This window comes from Nannospalax galili, unplaced genomic scaffold (genome assembly GCF_000622305.1).
Source record: "Nannospalax galili isolate Female #2095 unplaced genomic scaffold, S.galili_v1.0 scaffold72, whole genome shotgun sequence".
Classification (NCBI taxonomy): domain Eukaryota; kingdom Metazoa; phylum Chordata; class Mammalia; order Rodentia; family Spalacidae; genus Nannospalax; species Nannospalax galili.
The window spans coordinates 8,342,730-8,362,879 of NW_008336933.1; the positions used below are offsets into that span (position 1 = coordinate 8,342,730).

General features: G+C 41.6%; 1 protein-coding gene across 2 annotated transcripts in view; it reads left to right on the forward strand.

Annotated features, from left to right (window-relative positions):
- The window catches only part of F13a1 (coagulation factor XIII A chain), a 217,020-nt gene that overhangs the window by 146,524 nt on the left and 50,346 nt on the right, over positions 1 to 20,150 (forward strand). For both annotated transcript variants that reach the window (XM_008831654.2, XM_017797775.1), the window contains 2 exons: positions 13,975 to 14,078; positions 16,176 to 16,264. In XM_008831654.2, coding sequence (XP_008829876.1) covers positions 13,975 to 14,078; positions 16,176 to 16,264 — 193 coding nt within the window. The remainder of the gene's footprint in view (positions 1 to 13,974; positions 14,079 to 16,175; positions 16,265 to 20,150) is intronic.

The window sequence follows — 20,150 nt, forward strand, 5'->3', positions numbered from 1 at the left end:
CCATGTCTAAGAATGTAGCCTTCTTCACACACACACACACACAAATGCATATACATATATCTTGAAAGTGACAACACACAATAATGTGTCACTCAATGATGGAGACACATTCTAAGGAATGTGTTATTGTGTTATTTCATTGTTCAAACATCAGAACACACACACAAATCTAGACACTATAAGCCAATCAAAGTGACCTCAGAAAGCAATGAGGAAACTTAGTGAACATGAGAAACTGCATGTGGCTGATGCTTGGGTAACACAATATACTGTTTTACAGCAAACCTTCAATATAGTGTTTTTATTCTTTGAGAATTGTATATATGCATACTATGTATTTTGATCATATCCACCCCTCAGTCCCCCTCCAACCCTTCCTGGAACCCCTCCTTCACTCTTATCTGCCTTCCAACTTTATGTCCTCTGTTGTTTTTGTTTTTAACTAACCCACTGAGTCCAATTAGTGCTGCCCATGCATGGGTGTAGGGTCATCCACTGCAGCATAGACAACCTACCAGGAGCTATGCCCCTGAAGAAAAAATATTCTCCCTCCACAAGTAGCTATAAACTGCCAATAGCTGTTAAGTTCTTATGAGCCCCTCACCCATCCATGCTGGAATATTGACTTGTTTAAGCTTGTGCAAGTCTTGTACAGGCAACTCTAGCTCCTTTGAGTTCATGAGGCTATCCGCCACATAATGTCCTCTCTAACCACTGAATATTATGATCTTTTGGCCTCCACTTTCATGATGCTCCCTGAGTCTGGGTAGGGGTGAAGGATGATATAGATGTCCCATTTAGGGCTCAACACTCAGAGATACTTATTCTCTGACCAGTTGTGGGCCCCATGTATTTCAGTGGGTGTCCACTGAAACAAAGAAGCTTCTCTGATGAGAGCCAAGAGCAGCATTAATATACGAGTATGAAGATAGGTATTTAGAAGACAGTTTGATACTATATCCATTTATATAATAATAGTACGTTCTGATTCTCCTATAGGGCCTATGACCTCCCCATCCACAGGTTCCTGGAGAAGTTTACAGTAACAGGCATGATTTCTCTCCTATGGAGTGAACCTTAAATCCAATCAGAAAGTTATTGGTTATCCTCATAACAATTATGCCACTATTGCACAAATGGGCATATCTTGCCAGACCGATTGTTATTGCAGTTTAGAGAGCTCAAAACTGGTAAGACTGTTGATGACTTTTCTTCTCCAGCAGCCTGCAAATCACCTTATTATGAATGATAGCCAGTAGGGAGGAAGCTTTCAGGTCAGTAAAAGCTTGATTTCTCCTTGACCTATGACCAAAGTGTGTAGTGTTTCAGCAATAGTGTCTTACCATTAAGTTTGATGGGCAGTTAAAAACAGTGACAATAGCTTGTGCTGTTTGAGGGATTTCTGGGATTCCCTTGACCAATAGCTCTAAGAGGGATATCCCACACTTGCAACTGGGATTTTCATTTGATAACTTATGGCTTCTGAGAGAAGCATTGTTCTTTGGTTTAGGGTAGCTCCATTCAAACTCTTTCTTTAAGATTTTTAAAGAAGTTTGATGACTGAAAATCTATCAAATGTATAAATCATAATTTTCTTTTTTCATTTTAAAATTTTGTAATAAAATATCTTTATTGATTGAGAATTTTTTAAAGATTTTTAAAGAAGCTTATAAAATAGATTTCCATATGGCTTTTTCAAACATCCTTAGTGTTATTCCCCCCCATTCTCTGTTCTACTCTCCCATCCCCCTCCCCACTTGAACCTCCACCCATGATTCTGCTTTCCCCCTTCATACCACCTGTGTTCTCCATTAAGATCGTCCTTGTCCCCCCAAAATGGCCTCTTTCTGGTTTCCTGGATTCTACAGTTATACACAAGTCTAAAGAATCAAAACTATAATCCACATATAAGCAAGAACATGCAGCATTTGTCTTTCTTGGTCTGTGCATAATTCAGTAAAATTTTTCCAATTTTATCTATTTAAACTTTTTAATCAGAAAGAATATGCCCCAAAATAATGTTTAAGATGTAGTATAGCAAATCCATAAATCAGTAACATCATTGTTTATCATTATCTAATGTATGTTCACAATTGCATGTGCTAAGCTTTATAAGCGGCACAGTGGAGCGTTCATACCAGTACCACACAAGCAGGTAAGAAATGCATTGCTATACAGTTCTAACATCACTAGGCAAGTTTTAATTCAACTCTAATCATACTTGATTTCCATTATATATGTAGTTCACATTGAACAAGGCAATGTTATGTGACACGTGATTGTATACACATATACTTTTATTTTTCTGTTTCTCTTATGTATTCTGGGAAACTGTACTGTTCTTTCAGAAATTATGTGTTCAGAAAGCTATCTATGGATTCCATTTTCATATAATAAATAAATGTTAGAATGTGAGACCCTGTCTGAAAGGGGGGTGCTATTGTTCTTTGAAGTTTCTAGATTATCACATCCAATTACCATTCTGCTTGGATGTCTCTGAAGGGTGCCTGTAGCCCATATTCTGATCATCTCACCTGAGAATGTAAAAAGAGGATCCCAAGTACCTCTCATGAAATTAGGCATAATTTGGAAAGACGAGGGCTACAACCTATACAGAGAATACTAAGGTATTTTTTGTGTATTAAAAAAATTTCATATTCTGGTTAATCATAAGTTCTATCTAAGAAAGACTCATCATGAACACCATTCAAAAGTGACCAGAAAAAAATTAGAAGCTAACAAAATATGCACCATCAAGGATAACTTCATTAGATGATTAATAAGACATATTTAAAACTTTATAAAAAAGAGCTATCAACTTTAGAATATTATATTTATAACCACATTTATAATGCAAAATAGAAACATTGGTACCTACTGAGCCTGTTCTCTGCAGTGCTTTAATTCTCTCTAATAATTATGGGAAAACTCAGATGGAATTTATTACAGAAAGTTTTTATACACATTAGACTTATATAAACACATACCCTCAAAAATTTGACCTTTTCTTAATTTTCAGCCAGGATGGCACTTTTTGACTTGCTATGCCAGAGGACGTGATAAAGCAAATGGAGTCTTATTTTCAATATGAAACCAGCCAGGCAGTGGGTGGGGGGCTTCTGCTCACTGGTGGCAAATAACTGTTCATACGGTTGGGTGAAACTTTCTAAGTGTTTTGAGTTTTGTTTTATTGTGTCATTTTGTTATGATTTACTTATGGGCTTTTGTTTGTTCGTGCTTGATTTTTGCTAAATTTAGTTTCATCTTCTGTCACTTCCATTTTCTGGCAGTACATTAAAAACATGGAAATGATGGAAGAAAGAAATCTGTGTGATCATCCCCCAATTTTCTAAAAATTGCTCGTATTAAAGCAGCTGTAAATTTTTCTAATCAATGTTCAAGTCACCTGTACCTGAAAGATCAAGAGCAGAATGTCTGTACTCTCAGAACTAATGGGGGATATACTCCGAGATGACTTAGTAAACAGACACACATTAAGTACTACTTTTTTATAATGTAGCTGAATTCTGGACTGATACTCAGTCCTGGAAGGACCGTACTGGCATTTAGAGGCAGCGTCCTTCCTAATTGGTGGCAGCATCCAATGGGAGATTCATGCCAGTGTCTGTGAAGTTATTAATGATTTTGACAGTTAAAGTTCTACGTTTACCATTACAGCACATCCCCAAGTCCACTCCCATGTACACCCTGCCACCTCACCCCACCCCCAATCTGTGTCCCTTGTGACTCAAGAGAGCGCCTTAAACACCAACTTCCCAATGAGTACAGTAGACTCCTTTGCCTTCGCTGGAGAAACTGGAATTGGTTCCTTCATGATTTCTCTTTTTTCTCAATGGACAATTATTTTCTCTAATAGCTTCCTTTATGGCACTATCCACTCATATCCCTCCCAGCATCACCATACAAATTACTAGGGCTTCTTCAGATGGCTCCTAACTGGAAGGGACAAAAACCATAAGCTTAGGGTTATGGTTTCCCCTGACATGGCCTCAAACGACATGACTACAGGACGCATCCAAGCACCCTGCCCCCGTTTCAGCAGTCCTATCCATGAGCAGCTACATTATTTTTAAATTTTTGTTTTATTTCTTATTTTTATTTTAAGCATATGAGTGTATTGCCTGCATGAATGTAAGTGCACCTGTATCGTGCAATGCCCATAGAGGTCAGAAGAAGGTGTCAGATCCCCTGGAGCTGGAGTTATGGATGGTTTTTAGCCACCATGTGGGTGCTGGGAATCAAACCCAGGTCATCTGCAAGAGCAGTCAGTGCTTTTAACCACTGAGCCATCTCTCCAGCCCCAGCGACAACATTCTTAAGGATGCAGCTCCATGATCAACTCCTCCAGTCTGCCTCGGAATAATTCCACTCTACCAGCTTGCTTCGTTATTTGCCCTTACTGGCAGGTTTTTTTTTTCCCCTCAATTGCAGCTTTTATTTCCACTTTAAGTTTCTTGTTCGATGATTCTCAAAAGTCCACCAAATTGTTCTCACTTGTGTCCCCTAACGCCTACCCCATTCCCTCCCCCTGCCACTGGAATGGGCAGAGTTTCATAATTTGAGGTGATCTGTCATTTTTGGCACCAGTATCATTGCCTGTATGAGAACACAGCAGGACCAGGGAGTCTGGGCTAGCCCCACATATCAATACAGAGATAATCCGCAAGGCATCAGTGCCTGTCTTCTAGCCCCTAACATGTTTGCAATGAAAGAACTCAAATATTTAGTTTACACTTGAAGTTGCTCCAAGGCCTCTCTCCTAGGACTTTCTCTGCATCTAATTTGTGCTCTCCCTAGAGCCTTTATAAAGCTACACAAACAAAATTATGTCGTGTTTCTTTTTTTCCCTCTTTTATTCTGAAACCTTTCTAGACAGATTGTAAATGAACTGACCCTGTGGGGTGTTTAAAAATCCAAGTTAAAGGCAGTCAGTATTCTTTGCTGAAATCAACCACTTTATTTTTTTTTTTCAGCACAAAGTACAAAATCCAGGAATCCCACTGAGGTCTCAGCAGCATTCTCTGTCCAGCTGTCCTCCATCCCATGGTTCCTGCACCTCTGGATAGGGTCATCCTGTTGTTAGAACTAGGGTAGACCTTGAACTATCTTTCTCTTCTGGTTGATTAAGAAAATACTCATTTGAGGATGCTGAGATGGTGAAGAGGTTAAAGGCACTTATTGTCAAGCCTGGCAACCTGAGTTAGATCCCCAGAACCTAGATGGTGGAAGGAGAAAACTGACTCCTAAAAGTTGTCCTCGGATCTCCACATAAATGTCATGGCATGCACATTTTGCATGAGAGAGAGAGAGAGAGAGAGAGAGAGAGAGAGAGAGAGAGAATATATAAACAATTTTTTATGTGTATGAGTGTACTGCCTGCATGTAAGTGCACTGTGTCATGAAATGGCCATGGAGGTCAGAAGAGGGCATCAGATTCCCCTGGAACTGGAGTGACGGACAGTTAGTCACCATGTGGGTGTTGGGAATCGAACCCAGGTCCTCTGCAAGGGCAGCCAGTGTTCTCCAGCCCTGTAAAATAAATAAATTTTAAAATGCTCATCTTAATGTCTGGGGAGGAAAACTAATGCATGTGTGTTATAAAAGTTTCCAGAAAAAGTTGCAGAAAAGGTACAGAAATAAAAATCAGCCACTTTCTAACTACTCAGAATATTCATAACATTTTGAACATTCTTTTATATTTTTGCATATTGCATGCATTTTTTTATATCACTGTATAGTAACATCCCACAAACTTCTCAGCTTAGATCAACACAAATTCACTATCAGGGCAGTTTTGTAGGTCAGAAGTTTGGCACAGGTTGGCTAGGACATTTGCTCTGGGCCTCAATAGGCCAGTTGTATCCGGGTCCAACTGTCAGCTGGGACAGTTGTCCAGTCTGAGGCTAACAGTCTTCTTGCAAGCTCATTCAGACATTGGCAATGAACACACATTGCACATAACATTCTGTCATGTGACTTTTGCAAATGAGTATGTCACAAGCATCATTCCTGCCTACTTCGGATTTTAAAATACTTGGTCACTTACTAGACAGTTAGGTTGTTCCAGTTCCAAATTTTCCCTTCTTAAAAATCATGCTAGGATAAATCTTCTTTAGGTACTGATCTTTACATTTTTTTCTATGTGCAAATTCAAAGCAAACAGATTTACAAAGGATAAACTAAAGCAATGTTGAAGCACCCCTGGCAGGGCCCCCAGCAGTGCACACTATTGTTTATAAAGTATAGCCCATTGTGTGACTTTTCCTGGGGAGATGGGAATAAATATCTTTTCATCCTTGATAGGACACCACAACGGACCAAAGAAACCATCCCACCCAAGTGCAGCTTAGTAAACCACTGGTTTACTGGGGTTACATACAGAAACATGAGTGACATACAGGAGCATGGGTGGCTGAAAGGCAGGAGAATCACCAAAAAGTCCACTCCAACATGGGTGATGATGATTCATGAAAACTGTGCCTCTGGACTTTCTTACCCCCAGAAATAATCAATCCTTGCTTTTTAAGCTGCATGCCCTTCTGAATAGCATGATGAACTCGCACAGCATCTGCTCCATCCCACCCAGGACATGAATGATCACATCACACAGCTTTTGTTGGCAGTATATTTTTGTATTTGTTCTATTGAAATACTTCATCAAAGGTATGGTTGTTTAGGAACAAATCAAGTACTAGTCAGATTGGGCCTATGTGCAGCTCCAGCCATTAACTCGGAGCATGTGCAATGTGAATAAGGAGCATCTATTGTGCTATTAAGTAGCTCTGTGGGGCAAATCTGACTTGAGTGTTGAGACTGTGGGAGACAGCAAAACAAACAGCTGCAAAGGTGGGCTCATATTTGCTGCTGCACTGATCACAATAACCAGGAAATGAAACTGGCTTTGGTATCCATCAACAGATGGATAAAGAAAACGTAGCACATATACAAAATGGAATTTTACTCAGTCATGAAAAATTAAATCACAATACCTGCAAGAAAAATGGTTGAAACTGGAAATTATCATATTAAGCAAAATAATCCAGTTTCAGAAAAAGAAATATCTCATTTTCTCTCATGTTAAGATCTTAGATATATAAAAAATGCCTAGATTTTGATTTTTATCTGTGTGAGGGATGTAGGTCATAGAACTACAAAGGAAGTCATGGAAGGCAGAAAAGAGAGCTCAAAAGAAGGTTGGTTATTAGGCTTTAGTCCTTTTCCTCCCATCTGGCCTCCCTCCTCCCTTCCCAGTCCCAGTGTCCCCATTATCCCCACCCTCCCACCAACAACACATACCTCCCACCATCCCCCCACTTCTGATTTCCCTCCCCCGACAACATGGCCCCTTGCATATCCCTCCCGCCACTCCTCCCTGCTGAACAATCCCACTGTCCCCACCTCCCCCCTGGTAACATCTGTTCCCTACTACCCACCTCTTTCGGGTTCTTTCTTTTCTTTTACCTCCATGTATCCTTTCCATTTTCCTGGCTCCTGGTGTTGCACCAGAATTCATATACTTACATATAAGGGACTGGTGCTACAATCCACAAATGAGGGAGAACATACATGGCTTGCTTTTCTGCGTTTGTGTTACTTAGTCTAACACTCTCTAGTTCCATCCATTTACCTGCAAATTTCATAGTTTCATCTTTTCTTACTGCTGAGTAGAACTCCATTGAGTAGATGTATCACATTTTCATTATCCATTAGTCAGTTGAGGGACATTTAGGTTGTTTCCATTTCTTAGCTATTGTGAAGAGAGCAGCAACAAATATGGATGTACAGGTATCTCTACAGTAGGATGAGTCCTTTGAGTATATGCAAGGAGTGGTATAGCTGGATCATATGGTAGGTAAGTTCATTTCTAGTTTTTTGAGAGTTGTCCACACTGCTTTCCACAGTGGTTGCATGAGTTTACAATCCCGCCAGCAGTGAATGAGTGTTCCCCTTTCTCCATATCCTCTCCGGCATTTGGAGTCTTTCGTTCTTGACCTTATATCTTCTGACTGTGGTACAGTTAAACCTCTACACCTAAGGCTCATGGAACACAGCAGAACAAGAGGTAGAGAGAAAACTAATGCACCCCTGAACTCTCACCAGTAAAGCTTCCTTATACAAGAGAATGCAATATACACAGAAGAACACAACTGGCCAAATTTTAAAGAATAAGAGACTGCAGAGTATGTATCCTTGGATGGGACTCCTATACTGAAACTTACCCACTCATGGCTCAGTGACCATTGCAGAAGAGGGAGCAGAAAGGTTATAAGAGCCACTGTTGGTTCATGAACACACGGAAGCAGAGACTTTCAGGTCACTGGAAGCTTGCACATGAGAACTGTGGCAATGATGGCATTGAGAACAGGACCCATGCCCACTAAATTAAACAAGGGTCCAGAGGGGCAGAGAGAAATGGGTGATGGGCCTGCTTTCAGGTCACTGGAAGCTTGCACATGTGAACTGTGGCAATGATGGCATTGAGAACAGGACCCATGCCAACTAAATTAAACAAGGGTCCAGAGGGGCAGAGAGAAATGGGTGATGGGCCTTCCCTAGACTAAAAACTATTAGAGATGGATTGCTACTGGATGAGGGAGAGTATACCTTACATACAATGTCTAGATGGGCTGACTAGACTCCAGGGGATGAATTTACACTGAAGGACATCTGGGTACTAATGCTTGACTGGATGGGAACTGGCATGTATGGTGGAAAACATGAGGTCTGGCCAGGCATGGTGGCACATGCCTGTAGTTCCAGCACTTGGGAGGCAGAGGCAGGTGGATCTCTGTGAGTTCAAGGCCAGCCTAGTCTACATAGTGAGTTCCAGAACAGCTGGGGCCACAGGGAGACCCTGCTTCAAAAAGAAAAAAAAAAAAGAGGTCTGGGGGATGTGGGGGCATGGATGGAGGAGGGGGTTAGATTTGATTGAGAACTGTTGTATGAAATTACAAAAGCTCAATTTAAAAAAATTTAAAGAAGGTTGGGAAGGGGAAAGAGGTAGTAGAACATATGTAACATAAAATCAGAATGAGAGGTACTGGAGAGAGGAAGAAAGTGGGGGGGGATGGTGGGAGTCAACGTATGTATGAAAATGCAACATTGAAATCCACTGAAAAGCTGACTCATGCCCTCTACAAACCACTGAAAAAATTTTGAGATGAGAACAGAAAGACTTATGGGTCTGGATAAAGAAATTTTCAGATGAGAAATAGCATTTCTGCAATCTGGATAGGTAGATAGATGATGATAGATGATAGATAGATAGATAGATAGATAGATAGATAGATAGATAGATGATAGATAGATAGATAGATAGATAGATGATAGATGATAGATAGATTGATAGATAGATAGATAGATAGATAGATAGAAGATAGATAGATAGATGATAAATAGATGACAGAGAGATAGATGATAGATGATAGATAGATAGATAGATAGATGATAGATATGGTCTAAGATGGAGACTTAGTAAATGGAATTAAGAAGTCCAGAAGGAACAAGTATTCCAGATCTATTGTACAATGTGGTGACTCTGTAATTATATAATAATATATTGTATATATCTCAAAAGTGCTATGACAAGAGCCCAGAGTGGAGCAAGAGAAATGGGCAGTGGGCCAGCCCTGGCCTGGGAACTGTTGGAGGCGGATTACATTTGGGTGAGGGAGACTAGACCTTACAACCTCTAGATAGGTTGAGTAGACTCCAGTGGATGAACTTGCACCAAAGGACATCTGGGTACAAATGGTTGACTGAATAAGGATTTAACATTTTTGGTGGAATGTGTGAGGTTGGGCAGAGGTGGGGGGGTAATGTGGATGGAGGAAGAGATCTAAATTTGATGACGAATTGTATGAAATGTCAAAAGCTTAATTAGATTTTTTAAATAAATAATTTTTAATCAAAAAAAGAGAGCTAGTTAAGTATAGTCAGTCAGTCCTCAAAAAAGAGATCCTACTACAGAGATACTTGTTCATTGTCCCTTATGCACAATAAATAAGAAATGGAAACAAAAGAAACCAAAAAAAAAAATGCTATGAAAGTAAATTTCAAATGTTCTCACCACAAAGAGAAATGGTAAGTGAGGAGATGAGGAGACAGGTATGTTACTTAGCTTGATGTAATCCTTCTACAACATAGACATATGTCAAAACATCACATCCGATGGCTCACCAGTTAAGATCACCTTTTGCTCTGGCAGAGGACCCAAATTCAGTTTCCAACACCAACATGACAGCACATAACCACTTATAACTCTAGCTCCAGGGTATCCAACACCTTCTGGTCTTCATGAGCACTTAACTCACATGCACAAACACACATAATTTTAAAACATATATAGTTTTTCAATCACATTGTATCCTACAAACATATTGAATTGGTATTATTTCTTTACTATCATTGTTTGCTGATTTAATTTTTTAAAGAAAGATCCTAATGGAAGTTTCTCAGACCAAAAGGAAAAAACACCGTATGAAAACTTAGATTCTCAGAAATGTGTGTGAATTATATGCAAAAAAATGCAAAGTGTTTCATAGCAACCTAAGACAAGTTTCTCCCCTTCCCACTTAATATCTCTGTAAGCCATGTAAATATTTAAAACAGAAATAAAAAACAAAACATAATAAATTTAAATACCTGTAATATTCTACACTTTTTTATGGGGGAACATGAGATACAACAGACCAGCTGGTATGCCCAAAAGGAAACTCTCCTACCACTTCCCCTGGTCACCCTGGTTAAAGAGAACCTCATGATGAACAATGTCCCGATGACTGTGTAGGTGGCTTCCTCTCCCACTGCTGATGGCCAGCTGGCCAGACAGGCACTGGCTTGAAGCCCATCCACTAGGGTACAACTCCCACTCCACCTCCCTGCTGCCTGCCTCTTCACCCTACTAGGAAACTCTCCTGCCCTCCACACACAGGAGAATATCTTAGCTGTAAGTGAAATGGAAGCTAGGACTCATGGGTAAGCAATTAGGTGATACTGTGAGAGGAAAAAACTTTCCCCACCTTCTGACCATTTGAAAAGAAATATTATCTTCAAAGAAACATCTTTACCTGAGATCTTAAGTGCAGAGCTTATTTATCTTGTCCCAGGTTAACCTTGCCAGGAAATTTGCATTTAAATAAGGACACTCCAGAGCCTGTTCATCTAGGGGACTGTCTACTCTAAAGGGGAAATGTTTTTGGCTCCCTTTTTGTTTTCTCCCTGTCTCCCCTGGTGCCTCTGCCTGGGGAGGGAAGCTTCTCTCTCCTGGAGCTAGACCAGCAAGGTGTCATTCCACAAGCAGTAACCTTCTGGATGTTGAGGTGGAAACCCACTCCCACTTCTGCTAAGAGACTGCCACACCTTGGTCCTCATCATATCTTCCCTGCCCAGCTGGCCTGGCTTCCCACACCCTTGTTATTTGAGTTGCATATGGCCACTTCCTACCCATAGCCCTTCCAGCACAGCATACCTCAGTCACTTCTAACTTCAAATACTCCAAAACAGCCTCTTCCTTACATGGTTTTATGTGGTACCCCTTGCACCATTTGTTCTCCTGTTCCAGAACTTAGATCTCCAGAATGCTGCCCTGCCGTCTCCCGTCCCTCTCCAGTGACTTTTGCCCACTCTGCTACCCGTGAACACTGCAGGCCCCCTCCTCCTCGTCAAATCCAGAGTGTCATGTGTATGGACAAAAAGGACTCTGAGTTTTCAACTCTTGGATTTCCCACAAGCAAACAAGCTCATTCTGTCCAAACAAAAGCTGGTCACCCAGTCTTCATCACTACAATGTGAACGTGCCTACATTCCCCCTTCACACTGTTGAAACACTAGTTTGTCTCAGGACTGGAGATGGTAGTGTACTTACCTAACACACGCAGTGTCCTTAATTCAGTTCCCAGGTATAGTGATACACACCTGTAATCCTAGCACTCAGGAGGTGGAGGTAAGAGGTAGAAGGTTAATCAGACATAAGGGAACCCTCAGCTATGTAGTTAGTTCACCCAGTTGTACCTTCAGCTGGGTCTGCTACCAGTCCATGGTGATGAGCACCTTTGTGATGAATACTTCATTGGGCCATTAGAGACTACTGCAGTGTTCTAAAGTGGGAGGGGTCTTAGGACAGGACGCAGCCAAATGAGGCTGGACTCTCTACCCACCTTCTAAAACACAGTTTTACAAATTTAATTCTACTTCTTGAATTATTTCAATGGCCTCGTATTGTCTACAAATGAAGCACAGATACTAATTTCACATACAAATGTCTCAGAACCTTCTCACCTATATGATAGCATTTAACAGCATAGACTTCAAAGCTTTAACATTAACTACCTGTGTGACCTAAGACTAGGATCTTTAGCTCTCTGTATCAACTTCCTTCCTTGTAAACTAGGGGTGATTATAATAGAATTCACGGGGTTCAGGGACCACCAGATGTGTTCATATGCAGAAAGATTTTAGTTGGAAATATTCGGTGTATTTGTTAACTGCACCTTCACCTATGATCAGTCTTCATACACAAACATATGAATTCACTGCCCTTCACAACCAACAGTATATAGTCCCAGGACACATCATGGTGGTGACTTTCTGCCTTCAAAACATTTCTTCTCCCTTTGTCAATCTGCCAAGCTTCCCTTTATTACTCAGGACTCAGCACAACCGTTTGTATTTCTGTGGAAACTTCCTTGAGCCCTCAGGCTGTCCATCCTCCACTCAGACCCCATGGCACCCCAGTTCATTTCTATTTCAGCATTCATCGCTTTCATCAATTATCTTTAAAACGCTGAGCTACCCTTCTGAGGCACTTATGTGTGCCAAGCCCTGTTCTGAATTTGGACATGGATTCTCTTAATTGAGCTTGCTGCAGACAAGCAGAATGTTTTAGTAAATGGCATATGTGTTGTCATTATTTCTAGACTGTGAGACTATTCATGGGAGACTATATGATCTCTGTCCTGATCATCTTTGAATCTCTAGCACCCAGGAAGGTGCCCTATGCATTGTGTGTACATGGTTAGATTAGAATGTCTTAATTGACCCAATCAGAAATGGGCAGTACTGAGAGAGTGATAGGAGCATGCGCAAGCTACTGACATTGAGGGACATTTCAAGAGGACAGATGATGGTCAGATCTGGAATTCATTAGTGCTATAAACAGAAATTGCAATAGCTATCTCGCACCATCATTAAATCCTTATTACTACACGAACAATTTCTATAGTGCTCACAGGTTAATGTGCGCTCCTTTGATTCGGTACTGTCATATAATCCCAGGTCTTTTCAAGGACATAATAATGCAATTCATGATGGCATTTCATTCTGTGATTTTGCTTCAGGTCATATGCAAGGTTCTGAGACGTTTTGAATGCTCTTACCTCATGGGGTGCCTGCATTTGGTAAAGGGTAAAGAGATACCCTTTACCTTTTCTGCCCATTGAATATAAAATGCAAATTGACAAAAATTTAGAGAATTATAACAAGCAGCTAATGTTATCATTTCTATGACAATGTTCTAAGACCATGAACACAAATATGTGTTGCTTAATTGCTACAGACTATGCTTTTTATAAATTGAAACTATGTGAAAGAAATTCAGGGATAAATATTTTAACTTCAGCTAACCTTTTGCCCTATCTTTGAGCATAGGAAGTTCTGACTCAGAGAATAGGTAAGATCAAAACTATTACAGTATCTCCGGATTAGTTGATTTTTAACAGAGGGAGAGAACTAGCCAGTCATGTCAGGGACCAACCACAGGGGTGCCAGTGGGACTGGATGGGCACAACAAACTCAAATCTTGAGCCCCACACAATCTCTGGAAGCCCCTGGATTTAGCTTGATTCACTCCAGTGATCTGAAGGCAGTATAGTACAATATCAGGGGCATTCTGTGGTTGCTTGGCACCCTGAATGTGATGGGAAGTGAGATCTCTTCGGTGTTGTGTCATCTTAGGAACTACCACTGCTGGAACGAAGCTTGGATGACAAGGCCTGATCTTCCTGTTGGGTTCGGAGGCTGGCAGGCTGTGGACAGCACACCCCAGGAAAACAGTGATGGTAAATCTGCTTCTTCCCTGTTTGCCTCATTGCTTACCTTGACTTCATTTTCATGTTTGCATTTGTGTGTGGATAGCACACGCAACAAGAACCAATACCAGAAATGTGCTTGCTGAGCACGCATACAGGATTAACTACCTGTCAATCAGGTTTCTCCTCATTTCAATAGTCAGCTTTGCCCTGATTGTTTTACAACTTTTAGAAAAAGAATGTAAAACTTAACTTATATAATTCACTTTCTCTTGCTTTGATAAGCAGTTTTGAAGACAAGAGAAAAATTATCTGGGTAAGCAATTTTTACTAGGCTATAAAATACGCTTCAGCCCTCCCAGATCTACAGTGATAAGGTGATATAATGCTGTGGAGAAAATAAAGAACTTGAAAAATCATCCACTAAATTGTTGTTCTTCCAGAACCAGAGTTCATTTATGTTAGGTGGTTTCTTTCGAATCAAGTTGGTGGGTGTTTGACCTCTACTTGTCAGCTCTGCTAAACAGGGGCAACTATGACCAAGCCCATACTTTTATAAAATCATGCTATAAGTCCCCAACTCTCTTTAATATGGTTATATAAACATTAGTGGACTGAGGACATGGTGAGCATTCATTTCTGTTTCCTCTAAGAGATGATCTGAGACAATGACATCATATTTATGCACAGGTGCAGATGTATTCAGTCCATTCACAACGGAACCATGTTACAATACTGAATTTTATGGAAGAAAGCTTCGGGCTTTCTAGTGTTCTGGACTGTATAGTACAAGGAAAATTCAGAAGGGACTAACAGGAACAAATCTGTTAATAGTTATGTATAGATGGTTAAAATTTAATTAATTCTAGCAAAGAAAACATGAACTTGTTGACTTACTTTCTGTTGTAAATTTTTATTGAATTTTTGTGTATTTCATACAGAACATCTTAATCATCTTTATACCCCCTTCCCCAATGGCACCCTCCCATACCCTCCTCCCACTGTAATTCATGTAGTCTGTCATTTGCGTTAAGACCTATTGAGTCAAGTGAGTGTCCCCAGACATTCCTCAATGCAAGTTCATCCACTGAGGTCTAGTCAGCCTATCTAAAGTCCCTCCCTTTAAGAAGATCAGCTCTTCCTCACCCAGAAGTGATCAGCTGCCAATAGTTCTTCAGTGAAGATTGGGTCCTGTTGCCCATTTCCACAGTCCTGTGCTGGGTTTTTTGTTTTTTTGAGGTTTTTTTGTCTGCTTGAGTTTGCATGGGTCTTGTATTTGCCGACACCATTGCTGTAGGTTCACATGAGCAAGGTCCCTGGAGCCTGTAGGACTCTATTTCCATATGGTTATGTACCTCCTCCCTGGTTCTTACACTCTTTCCTCTTCTGCAATGGTCCCTGAGCCCTGGGTGGGTAGAGTTAAATATAGGAGTCCTGTCTAAGAATCCACACTGCAGACTCTTACTCTCTATGCTTTGGCCATTTGTGTCCTTTGGTGTTCATGGCCCTCTGTTGCATGAGGGAGCTTCATTGATGAGAATTGAGACATGCATTAGTGTTCTTTTTACCCCTTGATCCACTATGTTCTACGAGCCTTAGGTATACAGTTTGCATTTGTAGATGTGTCACTGAGGTTTGGGTAATTCACAATCTCTCTGTATAGCCTGCTGACTTCTTGGATGCATGTCGGGCACTGGCCAATGGGTATGGTTAATTCCCAATTATCCAGTTGAACCTGACATGTGTCCATAAATAAAAATACCAAAGCAAGAGCAGCACAACTACAAGGATATATCAGGTGCCAACTGTAAAAAAAGGATAAACACCTTAGTGCACATTTTTTTTTAGGCAGCAGAACAGAAACAGGAACAGGGTTGCCTCATTCTTTTCGTGGTCTTCAAATTTTGGATTGAGTTGGCATTTACAACAGAGCTCTTTTGATTTTGATTCTCCACATTGGTCATCTGCGCTCTGCAGCTAAGGAAAGCTTTTGGGCAAAGTCAGTGGTGAAGTGAAGAGTGGGAACTGGTGTTTGTAGAACCACCTCAGTGCTGTGCACTGTGCTGTAGGTAGACAGAACTGAAAAGGACAAACTCACACTGCCCTCCTCCTTTTTGTATGCTCCAGGTATGTACCGCTGTGGCCCCGCCTCTGTTCAAGCTGTTAAGCATGGCCACGTCTGCTTCCAGTTTGATGCCCCCTTTGTTTTTGCAGAGGTAAGTGGAAAGCTGGCGGAAAGTGCCATTTTCCTCCTCAGTCTCTTTTTACCTGAAGGAGTTAGACACCAGGTTGTGAGTTTTCAGTTTCCCAGGTACACAGCGTATGCTTCCTGTCAGCCAGACATCATTCCAACCCCAAGTTCTTAATGCCAAATGCAATTCCTACTTATTTTTCATGACTTGAGAATTTGAGGTTGTTTTTCTACTAAAAGCAAATTATTACAAAACCTTATCTTAGTTCTTTGTACCTGGGAACAAATTAACATCAGCAGCTCTGGAGACATAAGTGACTAACTTGATCACTCAATTAGAACTTGTAAAAATGGTCTATGAATGGAAATTTCAAAGTGTCTGACTTCCCTCTAAGACTGACCCAGCAATGCACATGAAGCACACACGTATATACACACACACACACACACACACACACACCATTCATACACACACACCTCTCCCTGTGTTCTGCCAGGAGGAGAAGGAAGAGTTCAAAATGATACCCCAATAAAGAAATGTAACCCACTTAACAGAATGATGGGGATACTGAGTGAAGAGTCTAGAACTCCAGAAGAACAGAGCAGGGGCTAGAAACACAGCAAACAGTTAAAAGATGCTCCAGGGAAAGCACTGAAAATCAAATCAATGTAAGAGATATCAAGCAAGGGAGAATGCTGGGAGGCTCTTGAGGGGTGGGGGTATTTGAGATGCAGGGCATCTTCACGATGTACTTGCACCAATAAACACTGAAACGATATCACTTGTATATTGGGTACTTGGTGTGTAATTATTTTGCCTGCATTTAATGCTGTTAGCAACCCTTTTAAATGAGTATTGAAAATCTTCCCATTCCACAGAAAAGAAAATCAAAGTGACTAAATAACTTTTCTCCAGTCATCTACCTGATAAAGAGTAGTGCTGAGATTTGAAGCCGGGTGCGCTCCCAAGCTTGGGCTGGCAGCCACCCTGAAAGGAATAAATATTTAGCATCAGTGCACATTAAGCAGAATGCTCAGAGGCCCTCATTCTTAGAAGGTATAGTCCTCAGAGGGGAGAAGTCGGTAAGTCCATCTACAGCATACCAATACTGGATGTGACAGCACAAAGGTTCATGGAAGTAATGGCTGGAGAAGCAATACAGTCAACACATGATGGCTTTTGTACATAGGGATTAGTTGAGAAAAAGAGGCTAGAACTGAAGCAGAACAGCAAAGACCACAAGGCCCAAAGGAAAGTCACTGACCAGGGAACAGAAAACCATGTTTCCCTGTGTAAGTATAGAGGCCCCTACTTAGAAGCCTCCACTCACGATTTTTTGAGTTTGTAATGGTGCGAAAGCAATACAAATTCAATAGAAACCACACTTTGGAGTTTGAATTAGGATCTCTTCCTGGGCTGGGATATGTGGCTTGATCCTCTCAGACGATGCTGGGCAACAGCAGGAACCTCCAGCTCCCAGTCGGCCCTGTGATCATGAGGGAGAATAACTGACAACATGTAGTAGGCTCAGCTAAGATGTCCTGTAACTGAGGTGTGTGAAATTCATTTGTAATTTATGGACACTTCAATTTACAATGGGTTTAATCAGGATACAATACCATTAAAGCCATAGGGAATCTGTACGGTCATGGTTTTAAGAGCACAGTGTTGTGGGATTACGTGGGAAAGAGGCAGTTAGGCAAAGGAAATTAGGATGAAGCCAGAGCTGGCTCAGCAGGTAGGGGCACTAGCCACCACGTTTGACAACCTGTGTTCAGTCTCCAAGACCCACATGGTGGAAGACGAAAACCAGCTCCTGCCAGTTGCCCCATGACCTCTACACAACACACTATGGCACACACATATGTACACCCCCCAACACACATATTAAATAAATAAATGTGAAAGAAGGAAAGGCAAGAAGGGAGGGAGGGAGGGAAGAAGGAAAGAAGAAAGAAAATAAATCAGGGAAAAGAAGGACTTTCAGACCAGAGGGGGATGACTTGAGCATCCACATGTTACGTGTGGGCAGCTAAAAGCTCTGCAAATATATTAGAATATCAATAGTGTATCCAGGTATCAAAGGTAAAGGCTAAAGAAGTTCTATGTGGGAATTCTCATGCCCTGAGAAATTAGTCCTTTATCTTGTATGCCAGGGAGAGTTATCAATGCCAGGGGCATCAGTCAGTGCACCAACAGCCTGTAGAACATGGGTTGGTGGAACTGACACTAGAGATGGGAGACCAACCAGAGAGCTGGGCTGTGGCTCCATTACAGAGGACGGGCCTTATGTCACTCTGACCAAATACCTGATAAAAACATCTTAAGGGAGGAGGATTATTAGGCTCATGATTTGAGACATTGCAGTCCCCCATGATGGGGACAGCATGCCTCAGATACATGAAGCATCTGACTGCTTTACCTCAGGAAGCAGAAAGAATTCTACAAGAAGCTGAGCTGGCCCACCAGCCCTCAACAGCCTCCTTCCTCCAGCTAGGGCCCACCTCCTAAAGGTTTCACAGCCTTCCCAAACAGCACCACCAGCTGGGGACCAAGTGTTCAAACACATGAACGTGTGAGGCACATTTCACCATCAAACCTTAACGAGCCTGCGCTAGACTCATGGCAGTTATCAGGAAAGGAGGAGGGAAGAATGAGACGCATCTGGGAAGTAAAGTAACTGCCAATATGCAGACAGCAGAAATCATGGATGTGAAATGCACAAAAGGAACCGTGTTTCCCCTACTGCACCTGCCATTGCAGTTTCTAGAAGCCTCTGGAGACCAGGCTTACTGTACTTGCAGTTTCATTTGATTTCACTTTGGGGATCTGAAGATTTGTACAAACCTCCATGGTTGTCATCTGACAGTCTACGATACTCTGAGAAACTCTTAATGGGAGATCACTCTGAAATCCACAAAGCTTTCTTCTTATATTTTTATTATGCTTTATTTCTGTGAAGAAGGAGCAAGGAAGGCCCTCCCTGCAGTAGGGAAGGGCCTAATAGCTGTTAATGCGAGCACTCTTCGCTGTTATTAAATATAGATCAGGGTGTGAGGGATGTCATCGGGATTTGCAGATAATTGCTCTTCTCTCACAGCTGCAGAGGCTTATGTGTCAGAGGATGCGGTCTGTTGCTTTAGCATGGGCTGAGTTCCAGGTCCTAGGCATTTTTCGGAGATGTATGAGCTGCTGGAAAGTGGATGAGGCATCTTCTCTCAGAGATGCTCACCAGGACCCCAGAGGGTTGAACGGGTGACTTTAGTGCAAGTCTCAGTGACTCAGGGTGAGGCTGCTGCTCCTTCCCCCTCTTCCACCTTATGTATCATCCTTCCTCTTCCTACCCAGGGATATCAGCAGGAGTCAGCCTGTTCTTACCTCTCAACCTGCTGACTTCCTGGACACCTCTTTCTCACTTCCTGTTCACTGACTTTTTTTTTTAAGTTTTCTTAGGACCTTCCTTGGCCTCTTTGAATAAAAACAGAACCTGGAAGTGGTGGTACACATGGAAAGTGTCCTCTCTTTGACCCCCTTTCTTATTCTCCCCCATACTGAGAAGAAAGGAACAGGAGGGAGGGGGCAGGATTCTTGGCCCCTCCCCCCACATGCCTTCTTCACACTTGTGAGTTCTCCCAGTTCCAGAGGCTCGGACCAGTTCTCTCCCCAACCCATTGTGGATCAGGGCTTCTGAACAGATGAGCAGAGAGTAGAGAGGCTTTGAGTGTCTGAAGTCATCTGAGTTCCTGTGTTCACCTGCCTCAGGGGTTCTCAGTGAAGAAATGCTTCTTGAGAAAGATCATTCTCATCTGTCTCAACTTCTGGCTGACTCTGTGGCCTTTATACCATCTCACCCAAAATGGACATAGGCACACACACACACACACACACACACACACACACACACACACAC